The sequence below is a fragment of the Drosophila albomicans genome, chromosome 2L (assembly GCF_009650485.2).
Source record: "Drosophila albomicans strain 15112-1751.03 chromosome 2L, ASM965048v2, whole genome shotgun sequence".
NCBI lineage: Eukaryota > Metazoa > Arthropoda > Insecta > Diptera > Drosophilidae > Drosophila > Drosophila albomicans.
In genome coordinates, this window is record NC_047628.2 from 18,253,556 (window position 1) to 18,276,978 (window position 23,423).

Here is a 23,423-nt window from a genome sequence, read left to right on the forward strand (position 1 = left end):
TTTAACCATCGAATTGTAATAGACAATAAAACATAATTTGTTTTCATTGTTGGCGCAATTTAATTAATTTTCTTGTAATCACACGTATTCGATATGTTTTACCAACAATATGTTTTTGTTGTTGCGTCAATTAATATTACATTATATTTAATTTTGTCAAGTGCAAGCATTTCCTGCTCAGCATGTGGATTGTGTTTTACAAATTATAATGTAATAAGTGAAATGGGAGCAAGGCAAACTCTTTTACGGATTTTTATTGTGTTTGCGTCGCACTTTACAACGTTTCTTATACCCTGTAATTTCAGATTAATTGAGGGTAGTATACATGTAAATATTAATATAGATAATGATAATATCAATAATGATAAATCAATATAATATACTTAATAATATACAAAAAACAAATAATTATCGACTTGTAATCTAGACTGAGTGACACACGAAGAATATTGATAAGTATATTTTTGATATTTGCGCAACGAAGTAGCTTATTGATGTTATTGTTGATATACATTTTAATCGAGAATATGTAATCTGAACATATCTGAATACGTTCAGTATTCAAGGCATTTTATTATATAGTATTATAAATTATAAAATTTAATTTAGCATTCAAAAAAATTAACAATTTTTCGCAAAGTTTTATAAGTTATCAAATAAAACCAAAATTTCTAAAAATGTCTATGTTGATTCTTTTTGAAATAATATTTCCATCAGATAATATAGAAGTTTTTTAATTGAGAGAGCAAAAGTATCAAATGTGTATGTATTGTTCATTGAGAAAAGCGGAAAAAATATTCTTTATATATATTTTTTTTTATTTCTTGACATTGTAATTAAATAATTTAAATTTTTTTATTATATTCAGAGAACATAAAATTTGTTTAGTTCCAGAATCGTCTTTGTCTTATTTATTTTTTAATGTAAATAACATTCTGGTTTCTTGTTTTGCATTTTTTCAAAGCATATTTATATTTTAATTTTAATTTTTCTTTCAAATTATAATATTTATGTGTGATTGGTCAGCTTTTATTATTAAGTTTTTTATATAATTTTTTTTACAAAATTAAAATTTGTGTTTATAGCATATCTGCTCGTTCATCTTTTAGTTGGCGAGCATTTTAGTCATGTTTGTCGTTAGTTTGGCTTTATTGATATGTAAATGTCGCACTTATGCGCAGCAAACTCAATTTTTTTTTTGTCGCTCTTCGCTGTCAGCTGAAAATTCTGCGCACGTCTCGCAATTATGGCGCTAATATGCACTTGACAATGTAATGACATTTATTGAACGGCAGCGAAGTCGGCGTCGACGTCGCAGCGATGGCAGAGTCAGCAGCAGCAACAGAACTTTAGCTGCTGCAGCGACAATTGTGAAGTGTTCGCCTGAAGAGCGAGTGCTGATTGAAAGTGTCAGCGAAGAATAGGAGAAGAAGTTGGTATATAAGAAAAGTCGTGAGTATGCAGCAGTCGTAAAAGTATTTTCAACCAAGTCCTCTTTTTATACCCGCTGCCCATTTGGTAGAAGGGTATTATTACTTTGTGCCTGCAGGAAATGTATGTAACATTCAGAAGAATATATAATATATTCTCCATGTCCGTCTGTCTGTCTGTCTGTCCGTCTGTATGAGCGCCTAGATCTAGCTGATAATCTGGTATATTTGGTGAACTATATTTTAAATGTAGTAGAATATCGATATACCAACTATAGGCTTCAGTATATTTTAGCAATTTTGCGGTATATTTTTAGTATATTTGTAAAATTAGGGATTTATTCGATGTGGGTAGCGGGTATCTTTATTTAATTTATTAAATTTAGTACAATATCAGTTTACCAAATAAAATCATTGGTATATTTTAGTCTTGTGCGGTATATTTTTAACAGAATGTTGGTTATGGGTAGCGGGCATCTCTATTAAATATTTTAAATATTATACTATATCAATAGACCAAATACAAACTGTGGTATATTTTATTGCTTTGCGGCATATTTTTAGTATATTTATGAAATATGTTTTTGCGATATGTATAACGGGTATTTCACAGTCGACCACACTCGATTGGCGCTTTCTTACATGGTCTCATACTCCGTGTGTCTGCTGAATGGCATTAATTCGATGCCGCTGACACGGCAGTTGAATTGGAGTCGCGGCAAACGCGTTGTCTGGGATCGCGAGAGTATTTGTCAAATTGCGCCACACACACACAAAAGCGCGCCATTTATTAATGTAGCCATGTGGAAGCCAATCAAAAGTAGTGGCAAGCCCAGTCCTAACGGCGACTGATTGCCAGTTATCCAATGCACAAAGCTTGGAAACACACACACACACATACACACAGAGGCAGACAGCTGGGCAGACGTTACGTATACGTAATGCCGCAGTGAAGCAACTGTTTGCAGACATCTAATCAAACAATTTTCACAGTTGCATATTAGCGGCATATTCCGTTATGCCCACAACCACGCCCCTTCTCTTCCCTTTCTTTCCCTTCCCTCCCCTCTCCGTTCTCCTCTTCTTTGCCTGATCCCCAGAGCGACATGCAATTAAATTTTCGCTTTGACTGAGTTGCGTCAAATTATTATTTATCAATATGTCTGCCACACATTTGTGTATGAGAGTACGTAATAGTGTATGTGTGTGTATCTGTGTGTGTATGTGTCAATTTCACTTGACGAAATGAAAAAATAACATATAGTTAGTTGATAAAGTGCTGGCAATTGAGTTTTTGGAGTGAGCAAGCGAAGCGATGCTGCAGTTTATCCCAACAAGGATTTGCATATAATTTTTTGGGTGGCATCTGCCACATATTTATGGTAACGTTGCAACGCTTTTCCAAAAAAGAAGACTTTGCTAGCTATGCAGATTACATGATATGCGCGTAAAAATTCGGCTATTTTGGGTAGTTGCTTAAATTATTTATAAACTGTAAACATTTTACACGAATTATAAAGTATTTTGCAATCAATTGGGTTCGCTTTTATAAAATGTTAAACTATTATTTAAACTATTTAATTCAATTCAATTTTTAAAAGCAAGAGTAGATACCAATTATGGAATATACCTTATAAAATTGAACGTTAAATTAGTAAAAGTTAAAAGCAATCAAAAATATAATTGAATACAAAAATTCTAATTTTATTAAATCAAGTATCATGTTTTAATAGATTTTGCAACTCGTTTCTAAAACAGCTAAAAAAATGCACTTTATAAATATTAAGCTTATTACAATTATTAAACTTAGCTCGCTTTTATTTATTTGAGGAAAAGTAGAAATACAAGTAAGAAAGCTTTATCGACTCGGCTGTTCACACTGATCAAGAATATAGTTCTAATATCCCTCTATCCTATAGGTATCGGGACTTAAATTGTGTACAATTTGAAGTCTTTTTGTTAACACTTAAATACATTTTTCACTCTCTTTAAAAACTTTTAAGCTTTGTTTTCAAATTTACTATGTTAATCAACTTAAAAAGAATATGAATTTGAAAAAAATTGCATTCATATCACAGAACATTTAGCACGTAATCAGTTAATTTTTTTGGAACATGTTAATTAAAGTTTAATCTCAATTTCAAACCCTTTAAAAAACTGTAACATGGCAGCTTTGATAATTTTAATAATTTAATATAAACAAATTAATGTAATTTGGCTGCTTTTATGCCGCACTTAGCTGGCTCGAAAAACGAGCACCATAAAACAAAGCCTCGAGATTCACTTTTGGCATTGGCCTCGCTGTTAACATGCCTTAAGAGGTGCTTCCATTTAAATTCGCATATCGTTTGTCTTTTCACAGCAGAGCGGGGGGAAAGCAGCAAGGGAAAGGTGGAGGATACGTGTACATGTTGTACTATATGTATATATATGTCTGCTCGTGGATTACCCAACGGAGACGCCCACAGTCAGTCAAGCGGGACTGTGAAGCTAACAATGTTTGTGGCAGGCAGAAGAGAGACTACAGATGCTACTGCTGCTGTGGCTGTAGTTGGGGAATGAAAATGTCTATGGAAATTGGCAAACTCATTTCCTAATGTCAGTGCAAACGAAACAGGACGAAACCAAAGCGAACGAAATGTTGCGAAATAAACGAAAGTGCTTAAAAGCGTGTTACACGTTACGTATGTGACTTTATTTTTGTGTTCGAGTATTTACTCTTCTTTTTATTTTCATTTTCATCACTGATTTATATGCGTGACTGTCTCAGCCCTGGGGCGGGCCGATTATTTGTTTGGCTCGAATGCGTTTATTGGTCTTGGCACATAATAAAATTATTTATTGCATTATAAATAATACAAGGCACTCGTAATCATTCTCAAGAACGGAACGAACATTTCACTCTCTCGAACTCTCTTTCAAGCTTCTATTCAATTTCGATTTGCATTCTATGCCATCAATAAGAAAAGCTGCAGAAAATACCCCTCGAAGCTTAACTCCACAACGCTCAAAGCCATTTCCATGGCAAGCCAGGGCAAAGGCAAAGGCAACAAAATAAATAAAATTAAAATAAAAATTTATAAAAGCATTGCGGCATTGCTGCACCATTTACCGAAGAACGGGTCAATGGGGTGTGTGTGTGTATGTGAGTGTGTGTGTGCTTGTGATTTTATTGTTTATCGATACAAAGCTCGTAAAATACCTGACACAAGAGCCATAAACACATGTGCCAGAGATGAGCAAAAGCAATCATTGGCAAGTGAATTTTTTGGTTAAAATAAACACTCCAAAAGCAGCAGGCACATATAATATTAATTCAATGAACATTTATTAAAAATGTTTTAATGCCATAAATCGAAAACTACAAATTAATAAATTTTAATGTTATTTCTGAAATGGTTAAGGGAAATGGAAGATGTCAAATTTGTGGAAGAAAAGAAGTATGAATATTTATACACATATTTTGGAAATAATTAATGTCCAACTCGACGGTTGGAAATATTGCAATAATAATGTTTTGCACATGTTAAATCTATAGAATAAATTAATTAAAAACTTTTACAGTCATACAAAAAATAATTCAATATAATATTTTACAATTATTTTTACTTTTGTTATATATGTTGATATAATACAGATGTAAAAATTAATAATATAAATGAAGTGACTCTTAAAACTATGTTATGAAATTACACAATAATATAATATTAAAAATGCCATTTTTTGTAGTATATTTTATTCTTTTATATAAAAAATTATATTGATATAATTTTTTAAACTTAAACTTCTTAATGATTTTCTCATAACTTTCCTAAGTGAGTTTCTAGAGCTCTTGAAGTAAAACCCTCTTAAGAACAATTTTAGGTCCATTAAATTTTCATTCTTTTAAAATTAATGCAGAAAATAATAAATGCATTTGAAATGCTAAAATACAATATAAAATTATGAAATACATTTAGTAGTTCAATTTTAGTATATTTTTTTATACTTAATTTCAGTATAATAAAATAGAGAAACAGTATTATTACCTTATAATTAACTAAATTTATATCAGTTAATTGTTTGTAAGCTTTTGCTATGCTTTTTGAATTGATGACGTTAATAAATAATATTGAAGTTATAAAAGGTTCTTTTTTTTGCATAAATTAAAAAAAAAAGGAAATGGGAAATTTGCTCCTGATTCCTGAATTTGGATGCGATCAAATAAACATTTTAGAAGTTATTAAAAAATTACTTTTGTATGGACAACATAAAAAAACATACTTTCTAGAGTCTAAGTTGCTTTGGCTAACATTCTGGTATATTTTGCACTCTGTGGTATATTCTGAATGTAGTGCTATGTATATCAATATACCTAAAATAGACGTTGGTATATTTTAAAGTATTTTTGTAGTATATTAATTTGGTATATATACAATGAATACCGCTTTGTTTTGCTTTTAATCAAAATGGATAGCGAGTTTCTCACAGTCGAGCTTTCTTACTTGTTTTAAATTATTTTGAGAGAGCAGAACTTGGTATTTATATTGTAAAAGGCTCTATATTTATTATTAATTTAACCATTTGAACTATTAGTCGTAGGAACTGTGCCTCATTAAATGATAAAATTATCTATAGTATCTTAATATTATTAAATATAATTTTAGATAGAAGTTGAACTTCATATTATTATTTTAAAAGTTTTAAAAGTTGAAAAGTGAATTTCGCACATTGATTATCGTGCATCTCTAAATGTAAGAGGCAGTGTGTGTTTATAGCTGTGTGAGTGAGTGTACGACTCTGTGAGTGTATGTGTGTGTGTGTGTGTACACGCTCGAGGTGTTTATTTCGTATGGTTTCAGGTTTCTGTTTACATAATTGAAAATTTCTAATGACTTTGCCAAGGTTTATTGTGCAAACAAGTTACCACCACAAACTCCCTCACACAGTTATAGAAAAGCCAATGCAGACAGAAGCAGAGACGGCACTCAAATGTGTGCGTAATGTAACAGCCACGCCCACCTCCACTTGCCCCCCTTTAGGGCGAACTGGTCAACTGACCGCCCCTGCCTGTCAATTCTAGCTCATTTTGGCTTGCGGCTGACACATTTTGCACTTGCTTCTGTTTCTGCTTTGCTTTTAAAATATGTTTAAACAAAAAACGAATGGTTGTTGCATAGTTGGCGCACGCTGCGTATACGCTATAATGTCACTTTGATGCCTTTGGGCGTCATTCACATAAAGTGCTTATGTGTCTCTGTCGCTGGTGTAAATAATATTAACACTAAACAGTCAGCAACCAAGCGCGTGTGCGTTGCTATGCCCCGTGGCCATAAACTTTTCATTAGCAAAGTCAGTTATTCTTCCTCTTCTTGTTGTTGTTGGCGCGACAAAAGGCCGCCTTAAGTGCAGGACCTGCTGGCCATAAAGTAGAAGGCTGTGGCGAAATTTGTCAAAGGTTTTTATGTCAGCGAGCGGCGGGACTATAATTGTTTTATGCTTTCCTCTCTTTTTGTTTTTACTCTCCCAACAAACTATTACCACAAATGAAGTGTATGTGTGTGTGTGTGTGAGGCAATAAGCAAAACGCAGCCTGGCAGGAAATGCTTGAGGACACTGGCAGGCGTGACTGCGATGCTGCTACAAGGGTTATTTGTCCCAAGGACACGCATTTATCAAACAAGACAAACAGCCCAGGACATTCGCAACGAGCAAAGAGTCACGAGTCAACAGTCAACAGTCACAGCTCAAGCTTCAGCTGCGAATGGCGACTGAATAAATAGGCACGAGTCCTTCCTCTTCTTCTTCTTCTTCTTCTTGTTTAAGGAACATGCTTGGACTTGCCTTAGATGGACTGATAATGCTTGTCATGTCTATTATAAGAATATAAAAAAAATGAGTAGGGAAGGAGGAGAGTAAACAGAGAAAGAGAGCTGACACTATTTTAGTAATCATAAATTTGACAAGTAGCACAGCAAATTAATATTTAGAAACTCATTTAGAAACAGTTTATTTTCATTTATTTATTTATTTAAAAATGCATAAATTGTGCAGCCATGTTTGTATTTGGAAATCATAAACTTAAATAGTAGCACAGCAAATTAATATTCAAACCCTCATTTAAAAACAGTTTATTGTACTTAATTCTTTAATAGAATAAATTACGACTGATATTGATACTTCTGATATTGAGTATATAAAGTTAGATTATATTGAACATAAAAATCTATAGAGATTTTATTATACTAATGCAATTTAGCTGACAATCTGTTATATTTTGTATTCTATACATTTGGTATATTTTGAATGTAGTACAATATCGATTTCCTAAATATAGTCCTCGGTATATCTTACTATTTCGGTATATTCTGATATATTTTCAGTACATTTGGCAATATTTTCTGTATACTTTCAGTATATGTATGGAATATGGTTTAATTGAAATTGGGAGACAGGTATCTCATAGTCGAGCACACTCGACTGTATCTTTCATACCTGTTTTTGATTATTTTATAAATACTTCATTTTTATATGTTTTGATTGTAATCTATGAGGTGACTTTTTGTTTTTATAAATGAATTTGTTAAATTTTGGTAATATGTGTAAATTATGGTAAAAACATTGCACAATCAACAATTCGGCATTTAATTGTGATTTATAATAAAATCAATATTTTAGTTTAGTTTTCATATATAGTTGATTCAATAAATTCTAGGTAATATTTATGAATATTGTTAACAGCCATAAAGTGACATTTATGCAGAGCCAAATTCATATTGAAAAAATATATTTATACTGTCATATTTTAATATAAATAATTTGTGTAAAGTGGCTGCCAAATTCGTTTATGACAAATGTTTGAGCTAAAATGAAATTTAAATCAAATCCACATATGAGTTTAGTTTTCATATTTAAGTTAATAAATGAATATATCATTTATCAAGCCTTAAAGTCAACATTTATATTTAAAATTGGAGGCCAATAAAGTAGGCAAAAAGCATAGCTGCTATTTTTTTTGTAATATATTCATCGTTGTCGAATTTAATTTCGAATTAAAATACAATTTTTAAGATGAAAGAAATATTGAGAGAGAGAGAGATGCCATAAATTTGAAAAATTGTGTGCCACATAAATCTGCAAGTAGAAAATTGAAAACACGTATATGCAAAGGTATCCCCATATATTTCCCTTGCTCTTTCTCTCTCTACCTCTATCTCCCTCTCTATCTTTGACAAACTGTATGCTGAGTTGTTTTCCCCTTTTGGCTGCTACACTTGAATTCTTGGCTAATTGGGAAAATGCGTTGCATACTTCAACAATGTCGATTGAAAAACTTTTGTTGAGTGTTGCGTAAATTAAGTGGCAAAGTAATTTGGTGAAAATTTCACAGTTGACAAGCGATGAAAAATGCAAAAAGCGCTTATCGAGCAACAACAACAAAAACAACAACAATCACTGGTGAAAGGGAAAACAAGCTAAGCCAAAGTCAGTGGAGAACATGAACATCATCATCATCGAGCTGATTATTATGCTTATCCCTTTTTGCCGCAAGAGCATAATGTGATCCACACACACACACACACACAACGATGACGACGACGTTGAACACGTGAAAATCCATAATATTTGCGCAAACAATCGAAGCTAAAAAAGTTAATCGAAGCAGACGCAACGGCAAAACTTGCAACAACAACAACTGCGCAACATACAGAAAAAAGGGTTAAATGTGGCAGGCGAAATAGCGGGTGAAATGGGGGCGAAAATTCTGCTGCGTATGCGTTGCGCATTTGCATTTGTGTGCCTGTATCTGTGTCTCTGTGTATGTGTTTTTTGTCCTCGATTTGCGAATTTGGTTAGCATTGCAAATGTGCGCGACTTTTCAGGGCTTATTCAAATATGGTATGCTCAAGTGTTTGAGGCCGATAAACAAGTCTAGCTTAGGAGCAGACCCTCAAAAAAAAATGCTAATGCTCGATACCCATGTCAAATCACGACTAGATAATTAACGGAATTGCAAAGCAACAACATGAGAAGGGGAAGAGAAAGGACACTTTTAAGTATTCAACGGCTTAGCAAGTTCGATTTCGGTGTCAACTGTGAAAGGGATAAATAATTGAATGCGAATTACTTGCGTCGGGCATTGGAAACCTTTAAAAAGAGCTGACAAATAAATCAGTGTTAATTATGTATGTATTTGAAATGTAAATAATCAATTACTTTAATTCAATTTTAGAGTCAAATTTCAGTGTCTCTAAGTGTTCATATCTAATTATTTATAAATTATTTATGACAACATTTATTGTAAACATTTTCTCCCACGATAACCCATAGTATAAACATATAAAGCTTAAAATATGCATTTTAATTTTAATTAATTTATTTTAATATTTTTATCTACAATATAAAATATCATAAGCACATAAAATTCAAAAATATCAATAACAATGTTTTCACCAAATATCAATTTTAATTAAAAATTAACATTCGTTTTCTTTACCATATATTTTTTTTAATCATTTTTGGTGACTTAAGATTTTTGTCTGCTAAAAAAAATATTAATATTATATTATATTTCGCATAATGTTAATTATAATTAATTTTATTTTATATTAGAAAATGTATCTCTTTGATTTATATTTTTCGTTCATAACTATTGTTAATTTCACATTCTCAGCACTTTTAATAACATCAAACAGTTTTATGCTTAAATTTTGGGTTATGCAACAATTTAGTTTGAAATTTTTGAAAATTCCTTTTCTTGTTAGCTTTGACTTAACAAAGTGCAAGCAAATGAAACACAAAGCAAGTGCAAAGAATTCACAGAAATCTTAGGTGAACTAAGAACATTGAAAATGGTTTTTAATTAGTTATGAAATTTTTAATTAAAGTTAAATTTTTGGCTCCATTTAATTCATAAAATTGTTTTTTTGACACCATGTATGTTTGTTGTGTGAGAAATTATGTATCTTTAGAAAAGTACTGTTAAAAATATAAGAAACCTGATTACAACTGTTTGCAGATTAAAGATTCACAAGAACTTGTTTGAATTTTAAGAATTAATATACAATTGTTTTATAGGTTTGATTTTAAATGTTAATTTAATTTCAGCTTTATTTAAGACTCTTTATATGTTGACTTTACAACGTTTGTTTCCTCTGTGTAGTAAAGCATTTTAAAGCTATTAGCACTTTAAAGTGTTTGGTTAGTTTCGCTTATTTAATTCCGATTATTGCAGAATGAAAACATTCCTTGCAATTACAAGGAAGCTGTTTAGTTGTGTTGTTCTTAATTGTGGCTCTTATTGCCATTGTGCTGCATTTATTTGAATTCTAATTTCTGCTGATTTTTAGCTCTGCGAGTGGCACGTCTTCAAATGGCCACAACCTGCGGCATGCCACGTGTACATGCCACACTTAGAGTGGCACACAAGTAGAAAGAGAAAGCAAGACAGGGACAGAACGAGAGGCAACTAGGGGCAATATTAGACTGTGTGCTTAACCACATTCACCTTAAACAGCGCTTATTGTTGTTGTTGTTGCTGTTGTTTTGTCTGTCCTCTTATATTCCAATTCCGCTGTGCATTTGCCTGTTTCTGTGCTATGCCACAAAACGTGGCAAGAAGTAAAGAAAAAATTAAATTTTTGACTGGCAGCGTCACGAATGCTGCTGCCACAGCTTCTGGTTTTTATTCGTCGTGTGCTCAGCGACTCTCTGAGTGCCATTGCCATTTTATGAATAATTCATATCAACACACACACACACGCACACACATACACATATGTGTTGGGGGCACAAAGGACACGCATACATTTTCATATTGACACTCGCAGACTCCTTCGAGTTGAATTCTCATTCCTTTGGGCAGATTCTCATCATCGTTTGACGGCGTCATTGTCTCCTCGTCGCGGTTTGTCTACTCCTGTCTTGCGGAGTCTATCACTCCTCCTCCTCCTACTCCTCCCCTCTCTTGTTGCTGTTGTTTTTGTTGATTTTGCATTCCTTTGGCACATTTTTTCTTGTTTTTGAGTTTGACTCAAAAGGAGAGCGACTTTTGCTCACTACACTGAGCGCCTCAAATTGTTGACTCGCGCTTTAAGCTGCGACGCATCGACACACACACACCCACATTAACACCCACACACACACATCGGAAATCGTGTTGCATGCCACGCGTATTTTTGCTACCTGACGCAAATCGCCAATTGGCCAAAAAACCAACGCTTTGTGGCTGCGGTTGCTGCGGCTCTTGTTATTATCATTGTTCCCCTTGTTTTGTTTATCTTGTTGTCGAATTTTCGCAGATTTTCACCAACGCACAACACAATAAACGCTGTTTGACCAAAGCGTCGCATTTTCTCCTCTTGCAGTCTCATTCACCCAAGCGAATGCAGTTGCTTTGCTAATGAAGCTTTGCCGAGTGCGTTTTGCAAACATCCCGGCTGGGTTTGAGTCTGAAATAGAAAGAGAGAGCGAGAGAGAGAGAAAGAGACAGACGGAGATATGAAGAAAAAGAGAGAGTGAGATACTTAAAGACCTTCTTCTTTTAAAAGTTGTGAAGTAATTTTGAAATCTGCTTTCAATTTAAAGCAACAGCTTTTTCAGAACTTTCAAGCACAGTTCTTAAAAGATTTACTATTTGTTCAAGCATTTTTTTGCAGTTTTACATAAATTTATTCTTGGAATTTTTGTTATCTAATCTCCCCAGATGAAACCTACGAAAGTGCTCTCTGTTTTAGCAACTGTTTTTACTGATAATTCATTTATTATTTGTAATGTTAATGAAATTTGTTTTATTAAAGAACAGCTTTTTTCCTTTAAATATATATAAAACAGTTAATTCAATTAAATATTTCTTTATAAATATCATATTCCAGTGTTCTCAAATATTTAACCATTAATTTATTTAGGCCATTTCTTTTGCACTATTAGTTAATTGAAATATTTACTTAAGGAAAAGTTATGATGATTGTTATTTTATTTTTTATTTATTTTTTATCTTTTCAAATAATGAATGTTTTTGGACTTTATCAATCTGGCAACGTTCATTAATTAACAGTGCTCTGTAAGCACTTTAATGTATGTTAAATATACATTAAAGTTGACATACCCTTTTGTTATCTTGATTAAAGTACAACTAACTTTGATTTAACTTTCGTTTTTACAACAGTAAATTTTGATTTTAAGTAATAAAAGTATAATCTGATAAATTGAAATAGAAGATTATTTATTTATTGGTTTGTGTAGCGTTGAGTTAAAATGTACAAAAATGCAACTAGAGCAAATATCTATGTTAAATATGTAATTCTTGAATATTATGACACTTATGTAGTATATTCATAACTAAAAGAACTAACATTTAGTTTTCGATGCATTTGGATGCAATGCTCAAAGCTTCTAAATATAAAAATAATTTGTTGAGAACTCACTTAGGTTCAAAATTCTACAAAATGAATGAATAAAGAATAAATAATAATATCCCAAATTTAAATAAATTTAATTTTAAAAATATGCATAAACTGAAATATGGATTCAAGTGAAATATATAGGCATCTATGTTTCACTACATGCAATAAAAAATAAAAAATATTTGAAATTTCTTTAGTAACTTTAATTCTAATTAAAAATAAAAAAAAGTGAAATTACCTTTGTAACTTCATTTCTAATTGTTAAAGAATTCAAATCTTAAATTTTTCTAAACTGAAATTGTTTACAGTGTATTAAAGCTTTGAAAGTAATAAGGCATACACTTGGTTTGCCTGCCTTTGGGCAAAATGAAGCTAAGCAAGAGAATCAAAGTAAGCCTACAAAGTACATGGGATTTTAAAGTGTTGCTCTCGTTATGGCTGCTGTTGTTGCATTACTTGCTATTGTAGTGGCAGTTGTAGTTGTAGCTGTAGTTGTTGTTGTTAGTCTACCAATTAGATGGCAAGCTCTATTAGCAGCCCTTCGACTGTAGCTGCTTCAATTGAGCATGTTGCAGGCTCATAACTTTGCTCGATTCGAAAGACACTTCACACAAGAGAGAGGCGAAGGGAAGTAGAAGAACAACATGAGTCTCTGCTAGTGTAAACAAAGTTGTTGCACTTGCTATCGGTTGCAATTGTTACTCGATTATGCGGAGACATGATTAAAAGAAAGCAGCCACAACCCCCAAAAAATAATCAATTAAATTGCCTTTCAATGACAGCGGACATGTCTCGTTGAGAGTCTGGCAAAAACGTTGTCAACTGATTTATGCATGTTGCACGTGCCACACTTAAATTACTGACCTATGTATGCTACCCAGGCAGGCACAACATCGTAATTGTTGTGACAGCGACAAGAAAAGAGCAAAGCGCTGTTAACTTGTGAAAGTTAAAGAGCAAAAGCAACGCTCTTAAGCTGCTGTTAAGTGTTAACAGCGAGATGCTCTTCAAAAGGGAAATTCACTCTTTGCTTAACTCGCGCTCTTTGGCTGCTGTTAACAGCCGCTGTTAGTTAACAGCACAGTTTTTGTTTAACAGAGTTTGGCGCCGCTGTTATGCGGCTGGCCGCAAAGCGCATAAATCACAGCAGTCGTTGACAGTGGCAGCGTGGCAGTTGCTGCCCCCGCAGCCCCCGCGGCACACCCTCGAGTGCCTTCACTATGCGAAACTGTGCCCCAAATGTGCATTTAAATTAGCAAGCATCCATGGCAAGGCAACTGCGTCCTTGTGTCGTCCCCTCGCCCGCCCGTTGTGCAATGTCATTTCTATGCACAGCGAAAATGCATAAATCATTAACAAGCCCCGCACAAATAATAACAATAATAATGCTAAAAACTGCAACAGTCCGACGGCTGCCACAATGCCCATGTGTGGCATGTGTGGCACATGCAAGCCGCACCCGCCCCAAAAACCGCTATCGCCAACGCCTCTTCCTCTCGATTTCTCCCTCTTCCTCTCTCATAAAGTAACTTGTGCTCGTGGGGCATGTGCAACCAATTACAGACATTTCCGGCAATCAGTTTTTAGCGCGGCCTACAACTGGCAACAATCAGTCGCAACAACTACAACTTGCTGCAATTGCAACAATCATTCCGCACAAAACTGCCCACGATATGTAGTTATAATAATTTCAAAAATTCGTTGCCATTCAATTCGTATCGACATCGTTGACATGAGCCACACAAAACAAAATGAAAACGTCACAAAAACGGTTCCCTCCCTCCCTTTCTCCCTTACTCTCTCGCTCTCCCTCTCTACCTCGCTCGCTCTGCACGTTGCTAAGCCACCGCGTATAACATTTCCCTCAGCTGCCCGCGCCTGAAAGTATGCAGTAAAAATTTATGTTCGCTCATAGATCATGGCAAAAGCGACACATTTGCTGCAAGTTGTTAGTGTTGTTGCTGCTGCCAAGCGCCAGCAAGTTTGTGTGAACTTAGAATTGCAGAATGTTCTCAAAAACGAAAACTCCCAGAATTCGAATTATATTATTATTTTATTAATAATTATATTATTATTTTGAAATTATTCATATTTAACAGTTAGACATGAAATTGGACATGACCAAAAAAGAGTACAGACTAATTTAGTATTTGTAGCTTCACTTTATTATATTTCTATATTATCTTTATTTCAACATACATTTGCTTAGAAAAAAACCTAAACTTTGTGCCTGCTGGAAATGTATATATCAGGCAAAAGGAGTCCTATAAATTTTATATATTCCTGATCATCGTGAACATCAATGACGTTATAGCCATGTCCGTCTGTCCGTATGAACATTTAAATATCAGAGACCAGAGAGATAGAGATATAATTGTTTTTCGAGACGCTTGTTTCAAATTTATGCCACGCCCACTTCCGTCCCCGCAAATCAATAAAAATCGAATGCTAAGCGTAGTTTTAAAGCCATTTAAAAGACTTCTTTATGACTCCAGAAAATTTGGTTGGATTAGATGCAAATTGTAGAAGTTTTATAAGTAATTTTTTGCATGAGAAAAAGCTTGTATATTTTTAATGCGGTACTATATCAATATACGAAATATAGCTTTTGGTATATTTTTAGTATTTTTCGGTATACTAATTTAATATAATAACCGCACTCTTTTGTTTTTATGCGATAGCATTGCATTTGCATTAAGAGAAATTTCAACTTCCTAATTTTTGGCAAATTCTTACTTCAAGCAACTTTTAACTCTTCACTTTAAAGTTTCTTGATAACTGAAGATTGCGAAAATAGTTTTAACAAAATTACTCAATCTATTTCTCAAGTATTTTTATTTAATTCATTTAAATAAAAAGCCTATTTTCTTTTAATTCGAACTGTATTTATTTTTTGTTGCTGTCACCTTTAAATTCTTGTGCTTATCAATGCATCGCTATTATTTATAACAATTTATTTCGTTCAAGCTTTCAATTTTATAATAATATGTTTTATTTATCATTTATTTATATATTTTATTAATTTGCTGCTGCAGCTTTATAAAAAACGTTCTTGCTTACTCTGACTTTTTGTGTTGTATTGTTTTGAGAACATCCTCAAAATACAACATCCTCCACCTCCTCATCAGAGTCTGTGCCAAAAACAATCTGCATTGGGAATCTCAGTGGCAAAAGTGAGTCGGCTCAGTTGTCAGTTGACCGCATGCCTGACTGACCTCATCTCCCAGTGCCATTTGTGGCACAGTCTTTACTCTTCAGCTGTCTTGTTGTCTGTCTCCGTGACTGTTGTGTGTCTGTCTCTTTCTGTTCGTTCAGGAAATATGTCAAATTCTTATTTGCATTTTTTTTCCATTTCAAGGCGTATTTGCCTGCACCTGCTGCCAGTTTGCTTAATTGAAATCGAGTTCAGTTTGCTCCACTTACAACCTGACCTTGATTTGTTAAGGCCGTGTTAAACAAACAATGGAACAAAGAATTGCATTCACTACAAATCGAAATACAAAACTGACAAGGCTAATTTCCATAATTAACAAAAATTAAAAACTTGTCAGTAGATTATCGAGAATATGTACAGCTGTTATCTCATTTTAATGCCAACAAATTATGCATACAATGGACAGTTATAGTTCGCATCGATAACAATTAGTCAAAGCGATTTGAATGTCAATAGAAACACCTGTCAAATGTCTTTGCGCCTGCAGCGAATATTTTCCCGCGTTGACTTTATCCGAAATTTGCATTTAATAGTTTTGCTAAAATTAGAGTATTTTTCACTCGGCCATTGTAAATGATTTATTATTTGTTTTTGAATAAAAAGTTGTACAAAATGCATTTAAAAGTTGTCTTATGCATAAATGCATTTTGTGGTCAAAAATGGAATTTAATTTTTGGTTATACAAATAATCGACATAGCATTAAATTCATAAAGTCAGACAAACAGTTTAAACTATGCTAAAAAGAAATATTTGAAATCAATAAAATAATAAATTATGAATTTATTATGCCAATCAATCAAGTAGTCAAATCAAAGTTGAGGTAAATTTGGCAAATAAATTTGCAATTTGATTTAGTGGCTGAAATTCTTTTTGCTGATTTGCCAAGTCTTTCATAATGGCAGTCGGATGATGATAAAAGCTATTAAAAAATGACAAAATGCAGCTACAGCTATAAATGGCCGTCAGCGTCTCTTTTTTTCTCTTTGACAGTTGGCGTTGCGAATTCAGCTTCAGATTCAAATTCAGCTTCACAATCGCTGTCGCCGTTGCAGTCGCAGTCACAGTTTCGTGCGAATCCTGCAGGGTTTGTCAAAATATGCGTCAACAGCATTAAATTTGCATAGATGCTGCTGCCTTTCCTTGGAATTTCGTTCGACTTCAGTCTTCAGCCTTCAGCACTCCACTTTTTCCCTTCTCACTTCCGTTTTATTTTTTTTTCTTTAGCTTGGCACTATTTTCTATTTTAAATACTTGCTGTGACAGCAATGTAAATGACGCGAGTCTATTAAAATTGTAAAAGCGCAAGGAAAATTGAAATTGAAGAGCGAGAGCGAGACACAATTCCGAGTGCACAATTATAACGGTAATTACTATTTTTACTTGTCATATTATTTTATTTTAATAGATTGCACAAATAGCTAGTTTGAACAACATTAAATGCAATTAAATTAATTAAAATTGTATTTACATTTTCGCTACATATTTAAGTTAACAAATTTATAAATAGTCAACTGAAGTAATTTAGAAAGTTTTAAGTAAACAAGATAAGATTTATTAAATGGCAAATTAAAGATTGCAATTTTGTTTATAAGATTGTATATTTTTTAAGTTTTTTAAAGATTAACAATTCTGTAATTTGAATTAAGAATTCAATTCAATTCTCTTCATATATATATATTTTTTTTGTTGTATGTACTGAAACGTTTTTCGTTTTCATTATAAATCAAGTCATGTGGAACTGATATTGTGCTTGATTGTAAATAAATGAGTTAATAATATTAACACATTAATAATCAGCAGCCAGTCATATTATCAGACATATTAATTAATATTTTATTGACGTATGAGTTCTACTTTTGATTGTTCATACATTTATTAAAAACTTTTCTTTACCTATTACAGTTCAATTCATGAAGACATACAAAAATACTCACTATAACTATTATTACATTTTCTATGTTTAATTTAAAGGTGATATCTCATATGAGAAATATAATTTTAAAGCCATACTCAAAGTTCCGGTTGCTAACCAAAATGTCTTTAATATAATTGCGTTTTTTCTGTGTTTTAATCATGAATATCGCAGACAGTCTTTCAAACATGCCGCCAACTCACACATTTTCTTATGTAGACTTTTTTTATGTCTTTTTTTTTTTGTGCAATCAAAGAGAAGCTGCGATGTCGGTGCAGAGACAAAGTCTCAGCTTGGTGTGAGACGGCATGAGTGAGTGTGAGGCTCTGAAATCGAAAGGCAGCTGCTGGAGCCATTTTATTTATAATGAAGTTCATTTGGACTTTGTGCGCCATACAAAGGAAAACAATGTATGAAGGGGGACAACAAAAAAGAAAGAGAAAAAGAGAGTAAAAAGCGCTTTAATATCATGTTCCGTTTGGATGTTTTGTTTTGTCTTGGAAAAACCGGCGGAAGCATATGAAACGAGTGCAAGCAAGGATTGCAGCATACTCCGGCTATTGTGTTAAGCAACTACTTCTTCTTCTTCTTCCTCTTTTTGTAATGTTTAATGTAGTTGTTGTTGTTCCGGTTGTTGCTGTAAGATTAATATGCTGCCGTTTTCTACTACTTATGCTGCCTTTCAAGCTTGGCGAGTTCTTAAAGGACGCACAGCACGTCCTGCCAACTTGGCAGTAGTCTTTACATCTTTCGCTCTGTGTGTGTGTGTGTGTTAGTTTAATGACTGCATGTCTGTCTGCTCTTCGAGTATGTCTGTATGTGTGTGTGTGGTGTGTGTGCGTGTGTTGAAAACTTAAGTCATGCAGCAAGCCAGCGCGTGGCATACAACAATAACAACAACAACAACAACAACAGCAAAATGCAAACGTACAAACAAACATTTTCCACTCACAACTTACTTTTGAAGCAAGGATTTATTGTGCAGCAGCCTGGCATGTGCGTGTGTGCGTATGTGTGTGCGTGTGTTTGTGTGTGTTTTTAGTCTGAAAATGCAATGATGCCGAAATTCAGCAACAACTATCACATGCAACCAAAAGACTTAACAGCCACGCCCCGTTGTCTATCTGTGTGTCAAGAGTGAAAATGAGCAACCTCTTGTCAGTGCTGAAAAAAGAGTGAACTAAAGGGAAGAAAGGGGAACAGGGGGCACTGTGTCCTTTCAGTGCTGCAGTTTCCGGCATTTACAACACACACACGTTGCCTAGCAGCAAACCCCACAAAATAAAAAAAAATAACTGAACTCTTGCCGGCAATTACACATCATGACGCGAACATAAAGCCGTCTTCTTATAATGAAGTTTGCCCCTTTATTCTTTTGATTATTTTTCGCCTTCTTTCGCTATTGTGCTGCTGCATGAAATTTGCCTGGGCAAAGTTTGCAATAATAATGTTATAACTAGCCGTTGGGGTAAGCACATCAAGCGAGGCGAAATTTGTGATGTAAATTGTTAATATATAATATGTAAAAGTCTCAGGCGATAGTAACATATTGTTTAAAGAGACAAGTTTCCGATATTTGCAGTTTCATAAAAATAAATATTTTGGGTTTAGAATTTATAATTATTGATCTAAAACTTTGGGAAGAAAGCTGTTTAGAAATGTAGAATACTTGGTCATGATACTTGGAATGACAAGTTTCCAAAACTATAAATATTTCGGACTTAGAAATTTTTAAAATAAACTGTTAAGAAATATAGAATACTTCATATAGGAATTTGTGAATGAAACTGTTAAGAAAAGATGATTCAATACTTAAAATTTTGATCATTGCTTGAAAAAACTCAAAGCTTAGTTTTAGCTTCGAACAGTTACAAAAATAAAGTTATTTTTCTTCAGAAATACTTTTATCTCACATATATATAATGTTTTCTTTCGATTTAAATTTGAAAACATTAATCTAAAAATAAAAATGTATGCATGATTTGCAGATTAACAAAAACAATGTTATTTTTCTTTACCTTAAATATTTTAACTCATCTATCTAAATATGTTTCGAAATTATACTTTATGTTATTTACTTAAAGTACTCTTTTATATGCTTCGATATTTTACTTCTTGATATTTTCATCGTCAATGTATATTTTGAAATGTCGAATTTTGCTGTAATCTAAATTCTTACCTTCGAAAATGAAGTGAACATTTCAAGTTTGCTTCCAAACAGTTGAGTTAAGAATTAATCAAAACTGACAGCTGCAGAAAGGTGCTGAAACGAGCTGAAAAAGATTATTGTGTATTAATTTAAAAGCCTGCCGGAAATACGTTTCTCAAACCCATTTCATTTAGCAATTAGTTGACAGAACATAATTACACTTTATCGCAACATTGAGAGAAAGGTAAAAGTTCTTTATACTAGAGGCTATTCCTTCGGTCCCGCTGCAGGATTTTGTTGATGTCCCTGTCGCTGGTGCGCACAAGGTTAATGTGACTGGCGCCCGCTTGGCTGTGTCGCAGCCTCAATGCCAGACAGGCGGGCACAATGATGTCATCCACATTTGGCACCTTTGCCGTCACCGGCACCCGCGTTATCCCCGTCCACAGTGGATAACGATGCTGCGGCTCATCCGTTGGCCTTGCCGCAATTTGCACCTCGAAGGCGCCCATTCGTGGGGCATTGTTTTCGTTGATTCGCAGCTGAAGTTTCAGCTCTGGTTGCATCGTGCGCAACGCTTCCGCCAATGAGGCATGCAACGACTGGGCTTGTTTCCGATACGCTGTGGTCACGGGACAATGCTCGATGTACAGCACCGGCTGTCGCGGATCCAACGCTGTTGTCGCCTCGACCCTCTTCATGCTGCCAGCAGCGTTTTAGTTTGACATCTTTTTTTTGTAGTTTTTTTTTGTTTTTTCTCGAAACTTGTAATTTATTTTTTTGGTTGGGTTTGAAGTGACAAGCAAATGCTGGCTCTCGAGAGTTTCGAATGCAAATCCATAAACCGCTGGCATGAATTGAAAAGCTTGCCGCATTTAAATGCGAGCATATTTTGTTTGCCACAAAATTGCAAGCTGTCCACTTTTCCAGCTTTTCAGCTGACATTTGGCCGGCGGTTTTTTGTGTTGCCAGTTGAAACTTTGTTAAATATCTAGTCGAGCAGTCAAAGTTTTCTATAATTTTTTTTGTCATTTATACTTGCAATTCATAGGGTAAAGGGGTATTCTGATTTTGCTTGGTTGACAATCTGGTATATTCTGGTAATTTGGTATATTTTGTACTCCATAGTATATTTTGAATGTAGTACTGTACATTAAGGTATATTTTCTACTCTATGGTGTATTTTGTATGTGATACTATGTAAATATACCAAATATTAAGTATATTTAAGTATTTTTGTGGTATATTTATCTGGTATTTTATAAGAATAATATCACACTTTGCTCTTATTCAAAATGGGTAACGTGGTACTATATCAATATACCAAATATAGTGTTCGGTATAATTTAGTTATTTTCTGTAAATTAATTTGGTATATTTTAAAAATAGTACTGCACTGTTTTGCAATATAATAAATATATCTTACGGAATATATTTTTATTTTTCCGGTACATTTATTCGGTATATTTTAAGAATAATACCGCACTGTCTTCCTTTTCTTCAACATGGGTAGCGTGGTACTTTATCAATAATTCAAATATAGCGTACGGTATAATTTAGTATTTTTCGGTATATTATTTTGGTATATTTTAAGAGTAATACTGTACTGTTTTTCTCTTACTCAAAATGGATAACGTGACACTGTATAAATATTCCAAATATAGCTTATGGCATATTTTTGTATTTTTGCGGTATAAATATTTGGTATTTTTAAGAATAATACCGCACTGTTTTGCTCCTTTTCGACAGTAGTGGGTACCTCACAGTCGAGTGTGCTCGACTTATTTCTTACTTGTGTTTAATAAAACCCAACAAAGTGAGCGAAGCTGAGCGGTCAAGATAGAATAAAGGCTCAGTAGTAGCTGTTTCATTTTGTTTGCCAGGGGCAAGGTTGACGGGGCCATTCATTTCATTTTATGCACATTTTATTGAAAGCGGAACACTGCTGCTGGCAAATAAAATATGATAAAATACGAAAATAGCAAAATACATACAGAAAATGGCAAGGAAAGCAAGTAAATCGAAGAAAATCGAGCTCAGGCTAGGATAATAATGTTGTTCGCTCTCTTCTTTCTGTCTCCATTGAGACCAAAGATCGAGGCTTGAACGTTGCCCCAGACAACAATAAGCAGCTGTAGCAAAACTTGCTCAAAGTAAAGGCAACATTTTTACTACTATTTATTAAACTCGAGGCATAGAGAAAAGGAATGAGAAAATAGGAGTTGAGGGCAGCCAATTGATTTGGAACGTTCAATAGAATCAAATCGAGTTTTAACAGAAATTTGCAATAAAGTTTGAAAAATTCATATTGATTTAATGAATTTGTTTTTAATGGAGTGCAGCGAACCAAATAAATTTACGACTTCTGTGCGTTGTGCTAATTTCAATTTAATGCTCAGACAAAAACTGCCCCAAAAAGTATGCTATATTAATTTGCAATAATCTTGGCTCGATTGAATGAAAAATGCTAGCCAACTATCAAATGATCTAGTCGAGTTCTGTATTTGTTCATTTGCTATTCATCATGCGGTTTTATTTTGTTATTAAACTGCACCCTATTTTAAAAAGCAATTAGAGTTTAATTTGAAAGACGTGAGCAGTCTTTTATTGCGTTTCTGTTTGGTATAAAGTAAGAGAAATGTGATTGTTAAATGATAGTAGATGACGTTCAGCTCTTAAAATTATCCATAGCTTTAATATGAGATAATTTAATACATCAAAATTAAAATTACTATTTCTAATTTATACTTATAAATATTATATCTAAATATAGAAAAAGATAGCAAAATATGAAATTGTAGTTTTTTCATGTACAGTTACAGTTTCTAAATTTATCGAATTCCTTTATGTGATTTTCTAATAATGAAGTTACCAATTAATTGTTATTCATTTGACGAAAGCAAAAGCAAATATGTATATATTATTATTATATTATGTCAAATAATGTATTATTGATATTATTATAATATATAATATTAAAATTATGTCGGAAGACTATCAGCTCTTGAACTTATTCACATTCTGAGTTAATAACATTTTATTTAAGGTATATAAAACTATTTATAAAATACTTTTATTTAAGCCTTTTTCATTTAATGTGCTTAAATACCTTTTTGAGTGCAACAACTTTCTTTTACACTGACATAAAAGCAAAAGTTAATCAGAAAGTTGCGTTAAGCTAAAGAGCATGTTGTTGTTTTAAATGCATTCCTATATACATTGTATTATACATATATATATATATATGGATTGTATATACATATATTTAAATGTGTGCTTTAACTTGCCACATCCGCTGTCAATTTGTCAGTTAACTCGAATCCTTGCGGCGTT

General features: G+C 33.3%; 1 protein-coding gene across 1 annotated transcript; it reads right to left on the reverse strand.

Moving 5' to 3' along the window:
• Positions 1-20,259: 20,259 nt before the first annotated feature.
• Positions 20,260-20,880, reverse strand: LOC117564539 (selenoprotein BthD). Its single transcript, XM_034243360.2, has one exon. The coding sequence runs from the start codon at positions 20,789-20,791 to the stop codon at positions 20,351-20,353; it is 441 nt and encodes a 146-aa protein (XP_034099251.1). The 5' UTR covers positions 20,792-20,880; the 3' UTR covers positions 20,260-20,350.
• Positions 20,881-23,423: the final 2,543 nt, after the last annotated feature.